Here is a 24,902-nt window from a genome sequence, read left to right on the forward strand (position 1 = left end):
GCGGCCCCCGCCCTGTTGTAAGACTGAAATCCCCCCGGGCAAAAGCCGGTATAATCAGTCAAACACTCAGTATGTGCACAAATCACAGTGTAAGGGTATCAGGTCCCCCTATGTTAGGCGGTCCCCCCCATTCAGTGTGTCAAGCCCTAGCCACACGGGCGTTGGCCTGGCAAGCCATCCCTGGTGTGTCGAGTTGGGTCATAAACACTATAAAGCAAGGCTACTCGCTCCAATTCGCTCGCAGACCCCCGAAATTCCAGGCGGTTATCGAGACATCGGTGAGAAGCGGCGTGGGTCACGTGCTTCGCACCGAAGTTCAGAATTTATTAGCAAAAGGAGCAATAGAGTCAGTCCCTCCCGCGCTAATGTATTCGGGGTTTTACAGCCGCTATTTTCTAATTCCAAAGAAAGACGGCGGGCTCAGACCCATACTAGATCTGAGACGTTTGAACAGGGCTCTCATGAGACGGCCTTTCAGAATGTTAACACTCAAACAAATTCTCGCGCAAGTTCGCCCGGGGGATTGGTTTGTTTCAATGGATCTGAAAGATGCATACTTTCATATTCAGATCGACCCTCGTCACAGGCCATTCTTGAGATTCGCCTTCGAGGGGAGGGCATATCAATACACCGTTCTGCCGTTCGGTCTGTGTCTGGCACCCCGTACATTCACGAAATGTATGGATGCAGCGCTCTCCCCGCTAAAAAGCCAGGGAGTGCGTGTGCTGAATTATCTCGACGACTGGCTGGTGCTAGCGCAGTCGAGAGACGAACTAATAATTCACAGGGATTTGATTCTCGGCCATTTAAAATGCCTGGGTCTCACAATCTATGTTGCCAAAAGCGAACTGAACCCCAGCCAGACTGTGGTCTTTCTAGGCACGGTTTTGGACTCGGTGACAATGAAAGCGCGGCTCACTCAAGAGCGCGCGCTATCTGTGCAGACACTGGCAGCCGCATTCAGGGCGCGCGAGCGCGCGCCTCTGAAGAGGTTTCAGAAACTGCTTGGTCTAATGGCAGCCGCATCATCAGTACTCCACATGGGATTACTGCGCATGCGCCCGCTGCAGCACTGGCTGAAACGCCGTGTGCCAACCCATGCATGGCAGTCAGGCAGCCTGCGCATTATGGTGAATCACGGGTGTTTAAGAACACTGATTCCCTGGCGGGCTCAGGACTGGTACCGCGAGGGGGTGACCATGGGGGTAGTTTCCAGGAGGAAGGTGGTTTTTACAGACGCATCCAACCTGGGTTGGGGAGCGCTGCACGAGGGCAGGCCTGCCTCCGGCCTCTGGTCGAGCACGGAGCAGAGCTTACATATCAACTGTCTGGAAATGAAAGCAGTTGGTTTGGCCCTGAAAGCGTTTCTGTTAAACCTCAGGGGTCACCATGTCCTGGTCCGTACGGACAACATGTCAGTGGTGGCCTACATAAATCGCCAGGGTGGCATCAGGTCGGGCAACCTGCATGCTATGGCGAGGGACCTCCTCCTATGGGCACAGGCCAACCTGAGCTCCCTGAGAGCAGCGCACATCCCGGGCGTCCAAAATCTGGGCGCGGATATGCTCTCACGGGGCAACACTCCCCTAAGCGAGTGGTCTCTGAACCCTCAGACGGTCAGTCTGATATAGGAGAGATTCGGCTAGGCCGAAATCGACCTTTTCGCCTCGAGAGCCAACACCCACTGCAGGGTGTTTTTCTCGAAGAACAGGGACGCGCTGGCCCATCCCTGGCCCAACCGCCCCCTTTATGCTTTCCCCCCCATCTCGATGGTCCCACAAGTCATCGAACGGGTCAGGGAGAGCGGATGCCCAGTCCTTCTGGTGGCTCCTCTCTGGAAATCCAGACCATGGTTTCCGGAGCTGGTTCAGCTGTCAGACACGGTCCCCTGGCCCGTTCCAATGAGGAGGGACCTCCTCACACAGGCCAAAGGGACGATAGGGCACCCCCGACCCGATTTATGGGCCCTCCATGTGTGGCCCCTAAACGGGTACCCGGGGGCCTTCCTGACAAGGTCTTAAGCACTATCTCTGAAGCAAGGGCCCCGTCTACTAGGCGTCTTTATGCTTTGAAGTGGTCGGGTTTTTCCAGCTGGTGCTCGAAAAATCGAGTTGACCCAGAGTCATGTGAGGTATCGGTGGTACTCTCCTTCCTGCAGGAGCTACTGGACGCGGGCCGCACCCCGTCCACGCTCAAAGTTTATGTGGCAGCCATCGCAGCGCATCATGCGTTGGGGGCTGGTCAATCACTGGGAAGAAATGACCTGGTGGTAAGATTTCTGAAGGGCGCTAGGAGAATTTACCCCTCCAGGCCCCCATCAGTACCTCCCTGGGACCTCTCCACGGTCCTCAGGGCCCTGAAGGGGCCGCCTTTTGAACCGCTCCGGTCGGTGGATCTAAAACCACTCTCGCTTAAGACTGCTCTCCTGTTGGCATTGGCATCTATCAAGCGGGTGGGAGATCTGCAGGCCCTTTCTGTGAGTCCGGCATGTTTGGAGTTTGGAGCGGATGACTCCAGAGTCATTCTCAAACCCAGGCATGGTTACATACCCAAGGTGCTCTCAACGCCGTTTAGAGCGCAAGTTATCACGCTATTAGCCCTTCCCCCTTCTGCTGAGGATGGGGAGGTTAATCTTCTCTGCCCTGTTAGGGCGCTGAGAGTCTATCTGGAGCGTTCTGCGTCTTTTAGACAGTCAGAACAGCTGTTTGTCTGCTTTGGTGGCCGATCTAAGGGTGGTCCAGTTACCAAGCAAAGACTGTCTAGATGGATAGTGGATGCCATTTCTATGGCTTATACTTCAGTGGGTCAGGTTTGCCCTATAGGTGTCAGGGCCCATTCGACTAGAGGCATGGCCTCGTCATGGGCGTGGTCATCCGGGTTTCCCATTCAAGATATTTGTGATGCGGCCTGCTGGTCCTCGCCTTCCACATTTATGAAGTTCTATAATATGGAGGTGCCTTCCCTGCAGGCGAAGGTTCTTTCAGTATGATTAAGACTCGATGCTGTCTGGTCTTGTCTACAAAAAATTACTGTGCATAATCACATACATACACATATAAAACCCGCTTAGGCCGGTTATGAATTGTACTAATAATCCCGACAGTGTCGGGGTTTGTTAGCATATTCTGTTGGTTGTTACTGACTCATATATTATTCAGGCCTGACAGTGTCTGGTCTGTTATATATATATATTTATATATTGGGTTCTGGCTTGTTCTGTTAGCTCAGGGGGCCTGAGTTGCAGTGCAACCAGTTACTAAGGGTGCGGCGTTTTACAGGGCGTCCCCACTGCGTATAGCTACGCAATACGAAGTGACCGTTCGAAAGGGAACTACTCGGTTACTATCGTAACCTCAGTTCCCTGAGAGAGGGAACGAGTATTGCGTAGCCGGCCGCATTTAGTAACTGGTGAAGTTGTCGCTTCAGTCGTTTAAACCTGCTATAATGGCGAATTCGGGGGTCTTTTATAGGCTAAGCCACACCCCCTTGACGGGCTCTGACGTTGAGCTAGCTCATTGGCTGCAGGTCAGAGTCGCCCGCGCCATTGGTTGTGCAGTTGCGGCAGCACAGCCTATGAGCGTGCCAGACGCTCAGTGTGCTGGCTGTGCAGCTGCAAATGCGTTTTACATATAGGTTTCAGTAAATCGAGGAAAAGGAGTTTCCCCACTGCGTATAGCTACGCAATACTCGTTCCCTCTCTCAGGGAACTGAGGTTACGATAGTAACCGAGTAGTTATTCCTGGTAGTGATGTAAAAACGTAATCATTTGTGTATCTGAATCTAATTATTACATTTGTTATGTGAGTTGTATGCATTTGAGATGCACGATAATACAGTTGGAAACGGTGCCATTTTGCAAGTAGAATGCAGTTAAATGTGTGAACTTTTCTGCTGATATTTCCAGTTCTCATGAAGCTCATCTCTGGCCCCATCTCTTATTCTACTTTCCGTCTTTGTCTTGCAGATTGGTCACTCATCTGAATGGGTTCAGATCAATGGAGAGTTGAACACTGATGTTTCCAGTAATTCCCTTGGGTTACCTTACATTTCTTTGTCAGACATTACTGAAAGATTTATGCCACATTCTCTGCAAACTGCTATGTGGGCAGATGACATATTACGACAGTTCTCTTACGAGAGGTTCTCTCGTATTGCGTAAGCTAGCTTACGCTGCGGGAAAGATTCATCTTTGCTGAGATATTGAAGCCAAAAAATTATTTCATAATTTTGTATCCATACACAACGCAGTTCCTCTGCGGCAGACCTAGAGCGGGCTAGCTAGCAGCTCATTGGTTCGCTCAGAGAGAACTGCTTAAGCCTATGGGAGAGCGGGGCTGAACCCGCTTCCAATGAGAGGCGCCCGCGCGCTCATTGCGTCATGACCCGCCAGAATGGGCGTGTCCATGGTGTATATAAGGCGCTCTCCCAGGCTTATATGTTGATTCATTTCATCTTCAGCAAGCTGCACGCTTCTGCTGTTCCTGAGAAAAGCCATCGCCGTCGAAGAAGGCATCCTCTAGCGAGCTCAAGGACCCTGAAGAAGCCGGCCGTCTTCGCCACCTTCAGCCGCCCAGCAAGCTAGGCCATCCGACGATTGTATCCTTTCTCTATTTCTAAAAGAGCCGAGCGTCTTTTTAAAGATGTCTCGTTTTTCCTGCGGCTCTTGCCGCGCTCGTCTCGAGGACGGAGACCGCCATGTCATCTGCGCTCTCTGCTTGGGACTCGAGCATGCAGAACTCGCCCTCGCTGATGGAGGATGCGACCTCTGTGAAAGCCTGCCGTTATCGTCCCTGCGGGCACGACTTCTGGCAGTGAAAACCGCTCCCGCGCCGCCTATTCTCTCGCCGCGTAAAAAGAAACGCCGCTCTCAAAGGCCGCCGGAGCCCCCAGCGGAAACATGCGGGCCGCCGCCGCCGCCTCCCGCTTCCCGCTCTCCCTCCCCGCCCCTGCCGGACTTTCAGTTGCCGCCGAGTGGCCGCTCTGTTGTTTCCGATGACGCCGCGGAGGAGAAGGACTCCTGTTCACTGCTCGCTTCTGACAGTGAAGACTGGTCATCTCTCGGATCCGCGAGAGAGTCGACGGGGACCCGCGCCGGGATAGAAGAGGAGCTGATGCGCCTCCTCTCACAGGCCGTCGAACGCCTCGGTCTCGAGTGGTCTCCTCCACCCGAGCAGGCCCCGAACCGAATGGACGGTAGCTTTTTTCATCGGCGCTCGACCCCCGCGTGCACCCGGGCCGCTCCATTCCTGCCTGAACTTCACGCAGAGCTGACAAAATCCTGGAATGCACCGCTCTCGGCTAGAAATCGCTCCGATGTATCCGCCTCGCTGCGCTCGGTGGACGGAGCCGCCGAGAAAGGCTATGCAGCCTCTGCCCGCCCTCCGCTAGATGGCGTTCTTCACCCACGCTTCCTTCGAAGGCTTGCAGAACGACCTCGAGCTTTCATGCTCGCGCTTACGCCGCCGCCGGTCAGGCCGCCGCTGCGCTTCACTCTATGTCTGTCCTCCAAGTGTTACAGAGCGATATTCTCCGTGAATGGGCCGAAGGCGGTAGAAAACCCCCCCCCGCCGTCACGGATTTGAGAAGTGCTACGGATCTCGCCCTTCGCGCCACTAAAGCCGCCGCACAAGCTCTGGGGAAATGCATGGCCAGCCTTTGTGTTGCTGAGAGACACTTATGGCTCACGCTCGCCGACATGGGAGATTCTGAGCGCGCCGCGTTTCTCAACGCGCCCCTCTCCCCGACGGGCCTGTTTGGATCTGCCGTCACGGGAATTGTCGATCGCTTTTCTGAAGTACAGAAAGCTTCTCAGGCGATGAACTTGTTTCTACCCCGCCGCGCTAGCTCTTCAGCGGGCCGCTCTCACGAGCCCTCCGCCAGAGCCCCATCACAGCGCCCCCCTCCGCAGACTCAAACAACTCAGCGCAGTCAGAGCGGCCGCCCTCGCCCTCGCTCTCGCTCTGACAGCCGCCGCAGACCGCCGCCCCCCCGTGGGCCGCGACCCAAGATCACGCTGAAGCCTGATCATCAGAAGTCTGCCTAACAATGTCAAGAAAACGACGGTGCTCTCCCGCCGCGGCCGGACCGCCGTCAAAGCTTCGCCCTCTGCCAGTCCCCGTTATTTCGCCGACTGCAGTAGTGTTGACCGCCACAAACAAGCCGGTGTCCCAGCCCGCTTGCGAGCGACAAAAAGCCGTTTTTACGGCTACCCAGAGAAATCTCAAAAAGAGAAATTTTGCCAGTTGTGTAGAAAATGTGCCCACAATCATGTGTTCACCCATACACACAAGCATAACATATCCCGTGTCTCTATCAGAGCCCCATCACATGAAACGGGCACAGCCCGCTCTAATATCAGAGAACATAAACACGCCCACGAGCTCGTGCACGTGTCCCCTCTCTGCTCGCTCTGTGTCACGGCCCATAGACTCCTCTCTGAGTGCAAATCCCGTTGCCACACACATTCAAAGCGCGCCCACACACTGTGTCCAGCCCGCTATGTGCAGCAATCAGGGCAATACAGCCATTCGGCCACTAGCCGCATGCTCCAAAGCGTGGGAAGCCATTCCAGGCATTTCCCCGTGGGTGTTAAGCATTATAAAGAACGGCTACCTGCTACAGTTTCGCCGCCGCCCGCCTCGTGCGCGCGCGCAGCTCGAATCTTCTGTCAGCCCGCTGGCCGCCGGCACGCTCCGCTCAGAAATTGCGACGCTGTTGCAAAAGGGCGCGATAGAGAGAGTCCCGCCATCTATGACCGAGTCGGGGTTTTACGGCCGTTATTTTCTGGTTCCCAAGAAAGACGGCGGCCTCAGACCGATCTTAGATCTCAGGTCTTTGAACAAAGCGCTCATGAAGAGACCGTTCAAGATGCTCACTACCAGGAAACTCCTCGCGCAGGTGCGCCAAGGGGACTGGTTCATATCTCTAGACCTGAAAGACGCCTATTTTCAGATCCAGATAAATCCCCGTCACAGGCCATTCTTACGTTTCGCCTTCGAGGGTCTTGTTTATCAATACGCCGTTCTCCCGTTCGGCTTATCTCTGGCGCCCCGTACATTCACGAAGTGCATGGATACGGCGCTCGCCCCCCTGCGAAGCCAGGGGCTGCGCATTCTGAATTATCTGGACGACTGGCTGATTTTGGCCCAATCACAGACGGAGCTTCTGTCGCACCGCGCAGTTCTCCTCGACCATTTGGAAACGCTGGGCCTCTCTGTCAACTGGACAAAGAGCTCCCTTCATCCCAGTCAATCGATTTCCTTCCTAGGAATAGATTTGGACTCGGTCACGATGACGGCTCGCCTGTCTACACAGCGCGCGCACAGTGTTCAGCGTCTAGCCGCCTCGTTCCAGATGGGCACCCGCAGGCCTCTGAAAACTTTTCAGAGGATGCTGGGTTACATGGCCTCAGCCTCCGCTGTACTTCAGCTGGGCCTTCTGCACATGCGCCCGCTTCAGTTCTGGTTGAACAGCCGTGTACCCCACCGCGCGTGGAACACGGGTCGCCAGCTGATCAGGGTTACGCAAACGTGTCTCACGGCGCTGCAGCCATGGACAGTAGCAGAATGGTTTCGTCTAGGCGTCACGATGGGGACCTTTTCCTGCCGAAAAGTCATCTCGACAGATGCATCCAACACGGGTTGGGGTGCAGTCTGCGAGGGCTCACCGGCCTTCGGCCACTGGTCGATTCAGGAAAGCCCATTACATATAAACTGTCTGGAAATGCTGGCGGTCGAGAACGCGCTCTCGCACTTTCTCCCGCGCATCCAGGGACACCACGTCCTGATCCGTTCGGACAATATGGCCGTGGTCTCCTATCTCAACCGTCAGGGCGGTGTCAGATCCAGAAATCTCTGTCGACTGACGCACCGCATTCTAGTTTGGTCTCAGAGCCGCCTGCTCTCGCTCAGAGCGACGCACGTGCCGGGCCATCTGAACGACGGTCCAGACATACTGTCCAGGAACCTCATCTCCACAGGAGAATGGTCCCTGAACTCACAGACGGTCCAGTTACTGTGGCGACTATTCGGCAGAGCAGAAGTAGACCTCTTCGCGTCAGAAGAGAACGCTCACTGCCCAATATATTTCTCGAAGAGCGAGGACGCGCTAGCCCAGGAATGGCCTCGCCGCCCGCTCTATGCATTCCCTCCGATCGCTCTGTTACCACAGGTAATTCAGAGGATCAGGGACACACGCCACTCGGTGCTCCTCATAGCCCCGCGTTGGGAGAGTCAGAATTGGGTTCCGGAGCTCACGCAGCTGTCACAGACAGCCCCGTGGCCCATCCCAGTCAGAGCAGATCTCCTCTCTCAAGCTCGCGGCACGATCTGGCACCCCCATCCACAGCGCTGGGCGCTGCATGCATGGGTGATCAACGACTATTCGTTGATTTGCCAGAGGGAGTAAGAAACACTGTCATACAGGCTAGAGCACCTTCCACGAGAAGGCTCTATGCGTCTAAATGGTCTGTGTTCTCAAAATGGTGCACCGACAAACAGCTGGACCCACGGTCGTGCGAGGCCCCCTCCACTCTCAAGGTTTATGTGGCAGCCGTCGCGGCGTTCGCGGAACCCCGACGCGCTCAGTCATTGGGCAAAGACGAGTTAGTCATCCGCTTCCTCAGGGGAGCTAAGAGGATGAACCCTCCGCGGCCCCCGTCGGTTCCGGTTTGGGATCTTTCTATAGTCCTTGAAGCTATGAAAGCACCCCCGTTCGAACCGCTCGAGTCTGTGGATCTGAAATACCTCTCGCTCAAAACCGTTTTCCTGACGGCTCTGTCCTCAGTTAAACGCGTTGGGGATCTTCACGCGCTCTCATCCAGCGCCGCGTGTCTTGAGTTTGGACCGAATGATTCGATGTCATTCTCAAACCTAGGCATGGCTATGTCCCGAAGGCGATTGGTACCCCGTTCAGGGCTCAGATTATCTCCCTATCGGCTCTGCCTTCATCCGATAGTGAGCGCGATGCCAATCTCCTTTGTCCGGTGCGGGCTCTGAGATTGTACACTACGCGCGCTGCCGCGTTCAGACGCGCTGAGCAGCTTTTCGTGTCGTTTGGGGGGCGCACCAAGGGTCTGGCCGCCTCAAAACAGACACTGTCTAGATGGATAGTGGACGCTATCGCCTCTGCTTACGCATCTAAATGCCTGCCCTGCCCTCTGGGCATCAGGGCGCACTCCACTAGAGGCATGGCCTCATCGTGGGCATGGTCCTGTGGAATTTCCATTCATGACATTTGTGTGGCCGCGGGATGGGCCTCCCCGTCCACTTTTGTCAGGTTTTATAACTTGGAAGTTCCCGCCTTGCAGGCAAAATTACTAGCTGTCTGACGAACAGCTCTCTAAGAAGCTGCATTTCTGGAGGTCCCTCACAACCGGTTCGCCCCTTGTGCTCTCCTGTAATGCTTATACACTTCATGTGCCCGCTCTGCTGGCCCCATACATGCTTATGTGTACACTTCATGAGCCCGCTCTGCGGCCTCTTTGTACATTCACTCCACGTTAAGAAATTCCCCCGGTATATCCCTGGGTTTTTCATGAGTGGATTCGTAGCGCGCACGGCGTTGGCCAGGTGTTCCCGCAGCGTAAGCTAGCTTACGCAATACGAGAGAACCTCTCGTAAGAGAACGAATCGGTTACCTAACGTAACCTCGGTTCTCTCTAGAAGAGGGAACAAGTATTGCGTTCCCGGCCGTGCTTGCGCTACTAGCGTTTCGCTTCACGCTGAAATAAATCAACATATAAGCCTGGGAGAGCGCCTTATATACACCATGGACACGCCCATTCTGGCGGGTCATGACGCAATGAGCGCGCGGGCGCCTCTCATTGGAAGCGGGTTCAGCCCCGCTCTCCCATAGGCTTAAGCAGTTCTCTCTGAGCGAACCAATGAGCTGCTAGCTAGCCCGCTCTAGGTCTGCCGCAGAGGAACTGCGTTGTGTATGGATACAAAATTATGAAATAATTTTTTGGCTTCAATATCTCAGCAAAGATGAATCTTTCCCGCAGCGTAAGCTAGCTTACGCAATACTCGTTCCCTCTTCTAGAGAGAACCGAGGTTACGTTAGGTAACCGATTCGTTTTCTGACATTCATGTAGAGTAGGGATGGTAAGATTCACCGATTCGCATCGGTGCATCGGCATAAAAGCTAACTATGCGATGCATCGATTTAAATAAGTGTGCATCGGATACAAGTTGGCATTTGTATCGCGATGCATCGTTTCTAACATCTACATCGGTAAAGATTTATTCATATATAATTATTAGTAGATGCGCTATACTTTTACTATTTAGAAAGTGACCAATCATTTGTGACCAATATTTTATTATGTAACTTTTATTATTCACACTGAACGCAAATTGAGCATCTGTAGCGAGTGATTTCCATGTTAAGTCAATGTAAAGACACGTTGACGCGGGTCTGGAGGTCCTGCAGCGCGAGACGTGTTTAGCGCGGTGCCATGGACACAATTTCGCCTCATTCACGTGTCCAGGTCGACTAGATTGATTTCTCCTTTCTGAACTGTTGCTCAATCGCACTCTCTCATCACAACCATCACGACTGCTGCAGCTGCTACATGAATATGACATATCACAACACTACGGAGTGCGAGGCGTGTCCTGAGAGTCACCTACCTTTAAACCTTAAAGTAGGACATTAAGTTAATCTGGTTTACAGCAATGACTGCCAATAATAGTTTTTTTTTTTTTTTTTACATTTGAATACAGTTATGAAAGACCTGTTTGTGAAAGGTTTTTTTATTTTTGTAATCTTTTGGTTTTGTGAAAAAAGATGAAAGAACCATGCGTTAAAAGTTAGATGGCACTTAAGCTACTTTATGATTTGCTGTATGTCTGAATAAAAGAAATAAAAGTTAACTATCTATACCGTATTGAATTGCATTATATTTTTTCTCCATTGCATCATATTACATTGAATCGCATCGCGTTAAATCGAATCGAAATCGGATCGCACCGCATCGTAATAGTAGTGAATCATATTGCATCGCATCGGTAGCTGCTTATATGTATCTTTAATGTATCGTATCGTTGGCTATGCATCGAGATGTGTATCGCAAGGCCTGTCACGATAACAAATTTTGCTGGACGATAAATTGTCCAAGAAATTATTGCGATAAACGATAATATTGTCGTTCTGAGACCATTTACATCTAAAATAATGATAATGGCATAATAATGCAGGTACACCTTTTCAAAGATCAATAAACTTTTATTTCTAAAGACTATTTAACACTGAAAATGGAAAACATTTTAAATATCCACAATAAATGAACAAAACAATAAAAGCAATGGACTCTCAGTCTCTGTTACAAAAAATGCACTTGAATAAATACCAAAAATAATAAATAAAATGGATGTAAACAAAACCCGACCCTACCCTATGATAAATTATTTGTTATTAAAGCATTAACACACAAACCACTGTTAATTTAACATAAAAGCAAGCAGGCTCCTGCGTGCATGGTTTGCATGACTGAATGCGCGAATTTTTAATTCCTAAAAAGCTGACAGTTCATCGGGATCTCACACATCTCTGTTATTATCAATGAAGCTGACTGCACAATGAATCTTTCATAATATCCACACTTTGTTATAATCAGAGGATTTGCCAGCATACAGAATTCAGCAGTGAACAAAAAGTCAGTTTTGAGCGGTGAGGGAGTCTATCTTAAATGATTTCTTGAACGCAATGGCCAATCAGAAGCAACACATATGACTGTGATTGGCTACATCACTCAACGCTGCAAACATGTTATGAATAGAAACTCTGGCCTGTAAATCGTTTCTATTTTGTTTAGTCGTTCTTGTTGCTTTTCTGCAACGGATGAATAAAAATCTATTAGTTTTTATGTTTTATTCATAGATATTTCTAGTTTGCGGGAGTCCCGAGAATCGTTTTATTCTCCCGCAACCCGCACACACAGAGTGAGTGCATTACCGCTCGCACTCGGCCATCAAATCTAGTCCCGCGCGGCCACACTCTATTGCGTTGGGAGTGCACGTCTCAAGGATAGTGTCGGGATATATCGGGCAGAATAAGCTCTAGTTCACTCCTACGCTAAGGAACAGAGAGTTGTCATCCAGTCTCTTTGGTAGAGAGAGAGAGATGAGGAAAACAAACAAGCATGCAAATGGAAATTATCGCGGCCGGAAAAATTATCGAGCTAATTTTTTTTATCGTGCGATTAATTGATTTATTGACTATCGCGACAGGCCTACGTATCGCATCGGCCTCAGCTATGGAGATGCACATCCCTAATGTAGAGTGACATGCAGTCAGGGGCGGACTTGGACCAAAAAGTGGCCCTGGACTTTCTGGCCCACAGCAGCCCACCACATCCCAAATCATAACACATTGGCCCATTAATGTGCAGAATATTTTTTAACACCACTTATAGCATAACAATATAACACAATACAAAAATAAATGCTATTTAAACATTTATTTTAAGTAACACAACATATATTAGGTCATATTTGTAAAACCAAAGGGAAACAGAAGAACATTAAGACACACAACATTATTAATATAAAACTATCAAGACAGCATATCAGCTAGTCAGGGGGAGCTAGAGCCATCAGCCATTAAAACCACTCTTCGCGCCAAATGTATAATCTGTTAATTTGAAGCATTTCACAGCATCTACCTCTAATGCTTTTTTTAACCATCGGCTGAAATTGGTGCTCGTCTGCTTTTTTCCGGCCGATTCGACATGTCGGTGAAAGAGGGAACTCTGATTGGCTGTTCAGCTTAGTGAACGAGTCAGTGCACTGCACGAGAATAATAGCAAAACAGCGAGCAAAGAAGTCAAAACAGCACAGGCTGTTCTAATGTTACGTCATATTACCTGAGTGTTCCTTGGCGAATATTTAAATATTAACTTGAGAGGAGTGGAATAAAGAAAGTGTTTAGCAGGATTGATATTCAGCTTTGTTTACGTTGTGTATCTGCAGCCGGCAGCGTCGGTTTCTCTTTTTGAATGACGAATATAGACGAATTTATCTGCAGAAATAGACAGTTGTCTCATTTACACCCAGGCGCAGAACGCGCATTCTAGCTGACAGTCGCCAGTAGTTCTCTCGGTGTGTTCAAGTGCAGCTTTTTTTCCCCGCGACACAGGTGATGCGAGGCGACAACACAGTCGGCTTTCATCTGCGCTAGTTCATCGGCGTTGGCTTGGTGTGTTTCCAGGACGTGAAAGAGGGCGTGTTTCAAGATACGCAATGGAGTAGACCAAACTTCTCCAAATAGAGGTCTCTGCAGACGGTAATAGGAGTTACCAGATCAGGGGGCGAGGCCATAAACAGAGGGGCGTTTTCAACCGCGTTACCTGATTTGCCCACGTCACAGTGTGGGTAGGTCTTAGGGGTGGGGTCGGGAGAAGGGCATCATTTTCATTGCATGATTTATAAACACCCACCAGTGTGAAAACACCCACAAATTTAGAAACACCCACTTTTGTTCCGCAGAGACCTCCTACTCAACTTAACAGGGAGGGAGGGCAATACACGCACATGCATGCACACGAAATACAATCCTTGTCGGCCGCGCCCACGCGATCGATTCCCTCATCCATTTGCGTAGAAAAGAAATGTAATATTAGGATTTCCGCCATTTTATATATATATATATATATATATATATATATATATATATATATATATATATATATATATAATTTTTTTTATTTTTTGTGTGTACCGGGCCGGCCCGGTGCTCCAGATGGCCAGTCCGCCCCTGCAGTAATCAGTCTAAAAGTTTTTAATGGCATTTTCAAGTTATTGTGTAATCCTCGAGTTTATTATGAATTATTTTATGAGTTATTATTAATCCATCCTTAATTTTTTTTTTAATCCAGTGCTTTCACCTGTTGTTAATTAAAGAAATTCTTAGATGGAAACGCTAATTTTGTGTTTTTCTGTAGTGGAGACAGAGAAATTTGAATTCTGTCAGAGGGTAGTCCATTCAGAAGAATCTGAGGATCAGGGAAAGGTGGGCTACTCACCACTCTTTGCTTAAGTACTAAAACAGCACTGTCCTCCTGAAACAATGTAATATAAACATATCAGAGAAGTTTCTGCCAGTGTTAGTACTGCTTGTTGATGTCATAATTTCTCACACTTCTCTTTTCATTTGGCATGTTGGCCTTTAAAATGTTTATTGATTTAGAGATTGATTCTTTTAATATCATCATACCTTGATGAAGTGCAATTTATCCAGAAAAGCTGTCTTCTAATTTATATGCAAATTATGCAACCAGATTTATCGATGTGCTGTCTGTTCTCTGGGCACAGGTAGACACAAGACCGATCCTGTTCTGCACCAAGCCAGGCAGACACAGAGAGGTAGAGGAAAAAGAAGAGAGAGAGGAAGAGCAAGCTAACAGATCAACAGACATTTGCATGATGCATACAGACGAGAGACAAGGTGCTAGGTAAGAAATGCAATGACATTAAAATAAATTGGTGAGAGGGAACAAAAGAACACACAAACATAAACAGTTAAAATAGACTGAATGACAATGCAATTCATGGATTGTGTTTACTTGTGAATGTGTGTATTTGTTTCTTCAGGGCTTGCTATATACAGTGGGGAGAACAAGTATTTGATACACTGCCGATTGTGCAGGTTTTCCCACTTACAAAACATGTAGAAGTCTGTAATTTTTATGATACGTACTCTTCAACTGTGAGTGATGGAATCTAAAACAAAAATCCAGAAAATCACATTGGATGATTTTTAAGTAATTCATTTGCATTTTATTGCATGACATAAGTATTTGATCACCTACCAACCAGTAAGAATTCCGGCTCTCACAGACCTGTTAGTTTCTCTTTAAGAAGCCCTCCTGTTCTCCACTCATTACCTGTATTAACTGCACCTGTTTGAACCCGTTACCTGTATAAAAGACACCTATCCACACACTCAATCAAACAGACTCCAACCTCTCCACAATGGCCAAGAACAGAGAGCTGTGTAAGGACATCAGGGATAAAATTGTAGACCTGCACAAGGCTGGGATGGGCTACAGGACAATAGGCAAGCAGCTTGGTGAGAAGGCAACAACAGTTGGCGCAATCATTAGAAAATGGAAGAAGTTTAAGATGACGGTCAATCTCCCTCGGTCTGGGGCTCTGTGGGAAACTCAGAAGCGAAGACCAGGACGCTTGGTTGTATCTTCAGCAGGATTCCTTATTGAGAACACAAGCTGTCGGTAGCTGCAGTCATCAAGTCTGAACTAAGGGAATCTTACATTGTAGTTTATATACATTTCAAGGGAGTGGGATTACATAGTGGTGGCATGTAAATTACTGTAAGTACAGGAGTCAGCCCATTTCCCCAGTCCTGATCTCATCAGCATAACAGTCTCATTCAAATACCTTGATGATAATCCAATCAGCCTAACTATTCAACGACTGAGCCAGGGGCTACCAGAGCCATTAAAGACAAAGAGTCTCAGTAATCTGATTCATTTAACTTAAAATAGAGAGAACAGGACTGGCAGGAATCTCATGCTTAACAGGTGATATCATCATCATCATAACCTTAAAATGTAAAACACAATGTACAGAACTTTCTCAGTTTATATTCTATTGTATTGGAACCTAAATTAAACATTTAATACATTTGTAATACAACAGTTCCCCCTTTAAGACTTCTAATAACTCTCACAAAATACAAATTTAGACACTTTCATTTCTGTTCATATCTGTAACCTGTGATCGTTACAGGCACATAGCGCATGCTCTGTGTTGATTTTCTGTAATTGCATGCTGACACAGAAACAAACATGCAATTAGGGACCGTGAAGTTCTTATGGGTAATAGTCTTTTCTGGTTGGAACTGTCATTTTTTCGTGAGAGGCGGGAGTCATTTGTTGAATGAAACACTTGATACTGTGGACTAGGGCTGCAACAAACGATTATTTTGATAATCGATTAATCTAACGATTATTAGAACGATTAATCGACTAATCGTCGATTATTTCGCAGACTAATCAGTAAGTTTGGAACAATTATTCAGCTTTTCCAATTAGTTAAAACATTGAGTTATACATATCTAACATATTCTATACATATTATCTAACTATAATATAAAAAAAGAAAATCACTTCAGCTTTTGAAATAGTTGTTTTAATGAACTTTGAGCCAACTAAACAGGTCATTCTCTTTAAGTTTTCAGATTTCGGTCCAACTCAAATCACACTCAAATGCTCTCTAAGCATTGTTTAATAGGCCCACTGCTTTTCTTAGAACTGAAACAGAAAAAGGGACATTAACTTCAGGTCACAAAGAATGGTAAAATATTAATCTGCAAACAATTATTATAAGTATAAATTTACAATCTTTTTTTACATGACAATTGAGCTGACAGAGACGTTCTCATTCACCTTTTAATTTATAGTATGATAAAGTAACTGCCATGATATTCTTCCTATATCATAGGAAGGATATAACATCTCGTTTTGTAAGTCTTCATGATTATTGAACAAAATACAGGCAAGTGATAAGACTATAATAATACCTAATATACTAATAGTGTTACAATAATAAAAACAGCCCTGACTCCTAAGCTCGATCAAGCTTTATTCTATGCAAAATAAGTCATCACATTACTGTAATTATATTACTATTGATAATATTATTACTATTATTAGTAGTATTGCATTCTCTAATAAAGAGAGATTTGCCGCTGGTTAGTAAGCTCCAGCTGGAGAACACTCACTTCTCACCGGCTCCTCTTTTGCCGGGATGTTTCCTCTTGCACTCCAACATGCATGTTGTGCTTTTTCACGGGAGAAAAGCAAGTTGCGCCTTGCAATTATTGCACACGACAGCATTCTTGATTTGAAGTTTTGTGAAACTTTCCCAAACCTAAACCTTGCTAGTTCGGATTCGTTTGCACTGTCATAATTCGCGCTGTGTTTTCTTCTACCGCAATAGCATTTGTAAGGGCTGCACTACACTCTAGCGCTACAGCGCCGTAGCGGTCAAATCGCGATATTGCAGGCCCTTACATTAGGTCACGTGAGATCAAACGACTACTCGACAACAAAGATATTTGTCGACAAATTTTTATTGTCGACGTTGTCGACAACGTCGACTAATCGTTGCAGCCCTACTGTGGACACATAGATAGTACGCCAGTAGAAGAAACAACAGCAGAATAGCTATTTCCTTGATCCACAGCCAGGGTTTACCTAACAAGTTTCCGAACCATGAAGAATTATCTTCAGTCATCTGGTGTAATTTTGCTGAAAAATCAAGAATGTCTTGTTGGATTTTGTTCAAGTTCTCTGTTGGATCCATTAACCCTCTGGGATCTAAGGTGTTTTTGGGGTCCTTGAGATGTTTTGACATGCCCTGACATTTGTGCTTTTTTCAGTTGCTTATAAACATATCAGTGGCACATGTGAAATTACACTCTATTTAGCACAAAAAGGGCTACCATAATATGTGAGCAACATGTATGTACATGTTTGTATTTTTGAGAGAACATTGTTTATGCATGGTTATTGAAAAAACTAAAAATTAAAGTTTCTGAAATAAGGCCACAAAACACATACTAAATATGTGTCCACTAGACTTTTGACTAATGGATGTTGTCGCCTAGAGTTTTTGCTTCAAAATGATCTGAAAATCATCCTGCCTAATCATTCACATAAAACAATAGATTGTTTTAAATTGTGAAAAACATTTTTTTGTTTGGAAAGGCAATATGCGTGGCTCAACCCCCTCATGAATAATTAGGTGGTTCTCACCTGAGAAGACAATGACCCGCATAATAATGAGCCTTTCATTCAGGTGTGTCACAAAAAAGAATGCAAGGACAATATATATATATATATTAGTGCTGTCAAACGATTAAAATATTTAATCGCGATTAATCGCATTAATGTCATAGTTAACTCGCGATTAATCGCAATTAATTGCACATTTTTATCTATTCTAAATGTCTCTTGATTTCTTTTTGTCCCATTATTTTTTCTCATTTTAATGCTCATCAACATGGAAAAGTGGATCGGCTTGCTTTGTGCAAATGTTTTTTATTAAAAACAACATTGACAATACTGTGTTCAATTTCACACTAACATTCTCACTTGGAGCAAATAATCTCTCACACAATGTAACGCTGTCCATCAATAAAAGGGTGAAAGAAATATGACGAGGTCCTGATATTGACGAGGGGGCGGAGGATTCGCATCAGCTGTGTGTGTGTGCTTGGCCATGGTATTTCAGACTGGACGTGCTGCGATGATAGCTCAGTTCACAACGACAAAACACACAGATCACTTTGGTCTTGTCAATAGGACCATTTAGCAACTTTTTAAAAGTAAACTTTCCATTCAGAATCTTATTGGCATCCATTTTGGCGTCTCGCGCTCGTCATCCACTTAAAATGTAGCGTTAACCAACTATTTGGCCGGCTCGCAAGCCCAAACAAGTGTGTGCGGCGTGCCTGTTGTTTTGTTTCCGGTCTAGCTAGATCCGCTTGTGCTTTGGTCGACGAAGCAACAAAACGTCTTTGCGCGGCGCAAGCCATTGAAATGAAGCATGTGAAAAAAACTACAAAGTTTGCTAGGCCAAAAAGACCGTTAATCGCGCGATAAAAAAATTGACGCCGTTAAAATGGGTTTGCATTAACGCCGTTAATAACGCGTTTAACTGACAGCCTTAATATATATATATATATATATCTCAATGTGTGTGTGTATATGCATATACATACACACACACACACACACACACACACACACACACACACATATATATATATATATATATATATATATATATATATATATATATATATATATATATATATATATATATAATCAAAATATAAATGAAAGTCAAAAGCACATTTTTAGTCATACCTGGAAACACATCCTGGTCAAATAGGTTATATGGGCCATTCTATAGAATTGGTTCAAAGTTAGAGTTGGAAACATCCTGAAAAGAAAATTGTCGTTTTCTAAAAATGTCTTATAAAGTATTATTTTTTAATGTAGGCCAATACATTTTATCATACATATTTCAAAGTTAAGGATTCATTATTTTGATATAGCTTGCATTGGAACAAACACTTTAACAGTTGATTATTTTTGACAAAACATACTATATATTTAACATATGAGCAGAAACTGTCTAACAAAAGCTTATTTGATGTCTATTTTATAGTAAAAACTTTATAATCTATCCAAAACTAGTCAACAAAATATTGTCTTTTATTTCGTCTGTAACAGTGCGCATCTGTGCATTCATACACACACACACACACACACACACACACACACACACACACACACACACACACACACACACACACACACACACACACACACACACACACACACACACACACACACACACAGACACCCGATTCATTTAAACAGTCTTTTTGGTTTTACAGATACTATTCTATATCGCGATTATAACAGATCTCAGTAGGCTATAGCAATATAGTTTGGATGTGTTCATGTAAAATAATGTAGGAGCGAGAGTGAATGAACGGCACAGATGTTGTAGTCACATCGCGCGCGTCTGTGCCGTTCGTTCGTTCATTCATTCGATTAGAACAAAGCACTTAAGAATAAATAACTTGCTTATAATAGACATTTAACAGGATCCAATGATGTATAACACTTATTTGTAAGATCAAAATCAGCAGAGTATTTTCAGTCTCTTTTGCACTTATAAGAAAAAAAAGTGAGGTGGTATCGCTGGCGATACCGCCGACTCGAGAGGGTTAACCCGGTGCAGCACTCAGGGCTGATAATGGTGCAGGCTCCCCCTTGCGTTGCAAGAATGTAATCCAAGGCCACTCTGTTCTGTAAGATCATTATCTTGTGCGAAGCGAGAGTGTCTGTGATGTTGCCCAGGGCCAAAGCCATATCATTGGCCAATTTCTGTACAGAATTTGATAAGCTTCTGACTTGATCAAGGGCCTGTATGACACCATAAGACGGAATTAATGCTCCAACAGTTCTTGACCACCATGTTTGTGCACAAGTGAGTCATGGAATGCAGCCATCTTCGGGTGTGGCATGCAAACGTTATTTCCAGCAAACAAGGCGTTTTTTTTATCTTCATCAGCTCTAAGAATATGTTGTTTCTGGAGTCCACACTTTGTGCGATGTCCATGATGGTTAGTTTAGTTCGACAATCTTGATCATGTTAATGGATGCCTGAAGGTTCCATATGTGAGTCTCTGCGTTGTGTATTTAAAAAAAAAATTTTTTTGTTTCTTTTGTGATAGTTTGCTCGGCAGTGGGTCTAGTTGTTTTCTTGAAGGTTGTGGCTTCATTCGCAGGTGAGGAGATCGGTGCATATGGGTCTCGGGTAGGGTTGGGTATCGGTTGGGTTTTATCCGATTCCAGTACCTACTCGGTATTTTTTAAACGGTTCCGGTGCTTAAACGGTTCTTAAATCGGTACTTAAGAAAATGAAACCGTACACACTTTATAAAAAAATAATACCCTTTAATTTACAGGGCCAAACTGGACACAATATTAACTTAAATCTTTAAACAATATAAATACAAGTAACATATGGTAATAATAAAACCAATATAAAATAAAAATTCATATTTACATAATATCAAATGAAACAATATTGTATCAAAAAATGTAATAATACTAGAGATTAATAGAGATTACTGCAGAGCTGCCAACTCTCACGCATTGACCGTGAGACTCACGCAAATGACCCTTTTCACACAGAAAAATCACGGACAAAGAGGACACTGACACCGACAGACAAGACAGAAGGTTACTTTTGATATGGAACTAATCCACAGCTGTCAGATTCTGTCAATATTTTTTAAGAGATTCACACAATAAATAACATTTTGGCTCTTTGAAATGTGACAGATCGCTGTAGCGCGTCAGTTCAAACGGCACGTGATACAGCAGCCTACAAATACAAGTCCACTGCTTCTTAGCTACGCAGCGTTGAGTGAACCTATGAAAGAGAACATCTCTGGTTACTGGTGTAACCTATCTCTCAATAGGGAACGGGACGCTGCCAAGCTGCTCGCGCTGCCGACCAGCTTCCTTTTTCGGCATAGAAATCTGAGGAGTGAGGAGCAGATGGCGCGCGCGCGCCAACATAATATGACGACGTCAGTGCGTCGAGGCGGCGCCCGCGCCATTAGCCAATGATTCTTTATGGGATTCAGACTATCGGCACACCCAGAGGGCGTTCTGACACGTAGTTTTACACGTGAAATGCAGCCAAACCTTGCGAGAAAGAGCGCGCATGCGAGACAGAAGAAACTGTGCTCCAAACTGTGTAGCACACGCACGACGGAGAGGGAGAGAGCGAGAGACCTTGCGTGTGTGTGTGTGCCTAATGAAGTTAGGCACCGAAATCAGGCACCGAAATTTTCGTTCTTATTCGGTCTGGTTACTACCGTTTACGTCGGAACCGGTTCCCTATTGGCACCGAATTTCGGTACCCAACCCTAGTCTCGGGACAGCCACCAAGTGGTATCTGCACAGAAGAAGAAAGAAAACAAAAGACAGTAGAGCAGTATTTGTTCAAACACTAGGGTTGTATCCTTTTCCGAGTCTGCTATTGTTGTTCCTCCTTTCCCTATTTCTTAATTTCTGCGACACCTAAAGAACAGTGAGGAAAGGATGGACTAGTGGATGGGGAAGGCCTATGAGGGAGTCTTCACTGCAGGGTTGACCCCCGAAGCCTGTTGCATTCGGTTCTTCCCTGGGCTGGGTCCGTGTCCTATCCTATCCCTGTAGGTGGGGGAACAACTTTACAGTGTGATACATGAGTCCAGGTTTTCCTTCCCTGACACAATACTGCAGCTGCTGTAATCAACATCACTTGATGTGGTCTGTGCCACTTAGGCTCTAATGGCTTGTTTCTGACTTTATCATGACCCATTGACCTGGGATGATTGCGTGTCCACCTTCTGGTGGAGTCTGCCAACATGACTCAACTCTCTCTTTGGCACTTTGTACTGCCTTTGTGAGGTTTTCACAGTAAGCAATCAGGGCATCTGAGGCAATGTGTACATCAGCATTTCTAAGATCAATCACACCTGGCATCTGCATTGGGCGTCCAGTAATAATCTCATGAGCGCTCAGTCCTACTGATCTGTTAGGTGACACTCTCATGCAACACAGTACTGCTGGCAGCGCTTCGACCCATGGTACTCCTTCCTGATGCATTTTGCTTAGCCTGGTTTTGATTGTTCTTTTCGATCGTTCAACCTGTCCTGATGCTTGTGGCATATATGGGCAGTGAAGATTCCACTTAATCTTCAACATTCTAGACACTTACTTGACTACCTGTCCTGTGAAGTGTGTACCTTGATCTGAGTCAATGCAATCTGGTAATCCCCATCTGGGAATGAAATCCGTGACAAGACATTTAGCAGTATGTGCAGCTGTTGCACACCCTGTTGGATAAGCTTCTATCCATCTTGAGAACTTGTCTATTACTACAAAAACGTCAGTTTTTCCCTTACAACGAGGCAACAATATGTAATCAACTTGCAGGTGACGAAATGGTCCTGGTGGAGCTGGAGTATGTGTTGCTGGTGTAGTTGCTGCTGGCACATCATTATTTTTCTGACATGTAACACATCTCTTGACTGTTTCGGTGGCCATGTTTCTGAATTTTGGATTTCATCATTGATTTGAGAACCTGTGATTCATCATTGCTGAACCACTGTGACCCAAATTGTGTATTTGTTGAGCCAAATATGGCAGCAGTGATTCGGGAGCGACATACTTTCCCCCTTTGGTCCAGCAGCCGGATGAATTCACGCACACACTTGTACAGTTGCATAGGAACAAGCCTGTTTAGCCGCTACATCAGCGAGAGCATTACCTTTAGCTTCCGTAGTATTAGTTGTGAGATGTTCTTTCACTTTGATCACCGCTAATTTCTTTGGTAGTTTCATGGCAAACATTAGATCTTTCACTAATCCAGCATGCTTAATGGGGGATCCAGCAGAAGTTAGAAACTGTCTGCTTTGCCAAATAACACCAAAATCATGAATTAACCCAAAAGCATACCTCGAATCTGTGTAGATATTTGCAACCGATCTTGAAGCTAGCGTGCATGCTCTATTTAAGGCTACTAGTTCTGCAGCTTGAGCTGAAAAATTATCTGGAAGACGACCTGAAGCTACCACTTCAGTAGTGGATGTTACTGCATAACCTGCTCGTCTGTTACCTTCAAGGACTTGAGCTGAACCATCAACAAACAACTCAAATTCTGAATTCTCTATGGAAGTTTCTGTTACTTCACTCGTAGGTGTGTATGTAAGCTTAACACAATCGTGAGTCATTTATCCATCCTCTAACAAAACTTCAGTCATTGCAGACATCATACATGAGAATGGGTTCGTGACTGGCGCACGCTGTAAAACAATGTTCGGGGCTGTGAGGGTAGTTAACCAATTTCCCCAACGGGAGGAGGTGGCAGAAGAGACATTTGGTTGATTCATTAGTGCGGACACTGCATGAGGGTAGTTTACGTTTACAGTCTGACCTAACACCATTACTGATGAATGGCCTGTGCTGTAACATTTAAGGCTGTGAGTCTACTTAACCGGTGTCCCCCAAAGGAAGGATGAGACAGTCACTTTCCTTTTGTTCTATTAAACAAAAATAAGTCTTTCATCTTTGTTAGTTAGTCCATGTAAGTTACTGGGGAAATTAAGCACTCACAGCCCAAATGGTTAACACCTCAACAAGCTGCCCCACAAGTTTAATGACGAGGGAAGGGGCTGCTTCAGAGTAGCAAGCAGACTGAGTAGAAGCTGAGTAAAATTGTTAACTTCTCTAAAGTTCTTTGTTTTTCCTACACTCTTTTCTCCAATGTCCATGCTTACCACAGTAATAACAACTCCCCTCTCTCTTAAGAGATTTACGTTTCTGTTGATACTCTGTGTTGACCTTAAAGGATGCTGCTTCAATTTTTACTCTTGCCTTAACATCAGAGTCTCTTTCCCAAGTAGCTAAACTGTCCAAGTTGTTTTTCTGGGTTCTATTGGACCATGTGAAGTCTAAGAAAGGCAATGCCTTTCTATGTTCTGACAAAAGACCATCGAACCATGTGCAAACTAGTGGACCATTATAGGGATGCACCGATCCACATTTTTTCACTTCCGATCCCGATACCTGAATTTGGATATCGGCCGATACCGATTCTATTCCGATACCAGAGCTGTGTTTGCTTTAATATTATTACCATTATTTTTGTTTTTGATGCTGAAATAAACTCCTCTCAACAGGCAAGTATGATATGTACGTATGTATGCATGTATGTCCCAAAAGGCAACTTTAGGTAAGTATAAGGTCAGAAAAACAGGAAATCCTGTTAACAGGAAAAATCCCATTCTGAAAACAAATATGCAACTGTAAGGGTTTCAAATTGACTGTCATGTCAATATTTATTACATTCCCAAAATGTCAAATACTTGAGTCTTGAAATATAAGAAAAGTGCAAGTGTAAACATCTTACACACACACTATCAATACAACAGTGTGCATCTGGACAGCACAGATCAAGTACACTGGCTCTTTAATCAACAAATCATGGTTTTAAAATGTCAAATATTAGAAATCTAAGAAAAGTGCAATAACTGTAAACATCTTAAGGTCCCTGCACACTGAGTCCGAAATTTTCGTGTGCGTTTTTTCGTATTCGTGATTCGGTGGCTCTGAATTGTCAAGACACCATTCAAACTGCTTGCTACGGATGCGAAAAACGCAGAAAATCGAACCCGATTAGATTTTTTTGATGACGGACGAAAGTTTCAGAGGCAGTGTGCAAGCGTGATTGACATAACGTGAGGTCTTAATTATTTTTTAACGTGCAAAAATTTCGGACGGGAATTTCGGACTCAGTGTG

General features: G+C 45.6%; 1 protein-coding gene across 1 annotated transcript in view; it reads left to right on the forward strand.

Moving 5' to 3' along the window:
- The window catches only part of LOC130081174 (centrosomal protein of 95 kDa-like), a 239,192-nt gene that overhangs the window by 92,581 nt on the left and 121,709 nt on the right, over positions 1 to 24,902 (forward strand). Inside the window, exons 8-10 of the mRNA XM_056246135.1 lie at positions 3,965 to 4,022; positions 13,943 to 14,010; positions 14,313 to 14,452. Coding sequence (XP_056102110.1) covers positions 3,965 to 4,022; positions 13,943 to 14,010; positions 14,313 to 14,452 — 266 coding nt within the window. The remainder of the gene's footprint in view (positions 1 to 3,964; positions 4,023 to 13,942; positions 14,011 to 14,312; positions 14,453 to 24,902) is intronic.

The sequence above is a fragment of the Rhinichthys klamathensis genome, unplaced genomic scaffold (genome assembly GCF_029890125.1).
Source record: "Rhinichthys klamathensis goyatoka isolate OS25496 unplaced genomic scaffold, OSU_Roscu_1.1 h1tg000036l_1, whole genome shotgun sequence".
Classification (NCBI taxonomy): Eukaryota; Metazoa; Chordata; class Actinopteri; order Cypriniformes; family Leuciscidae; genus Rhinichthys; species Rhinichthys klamathensis.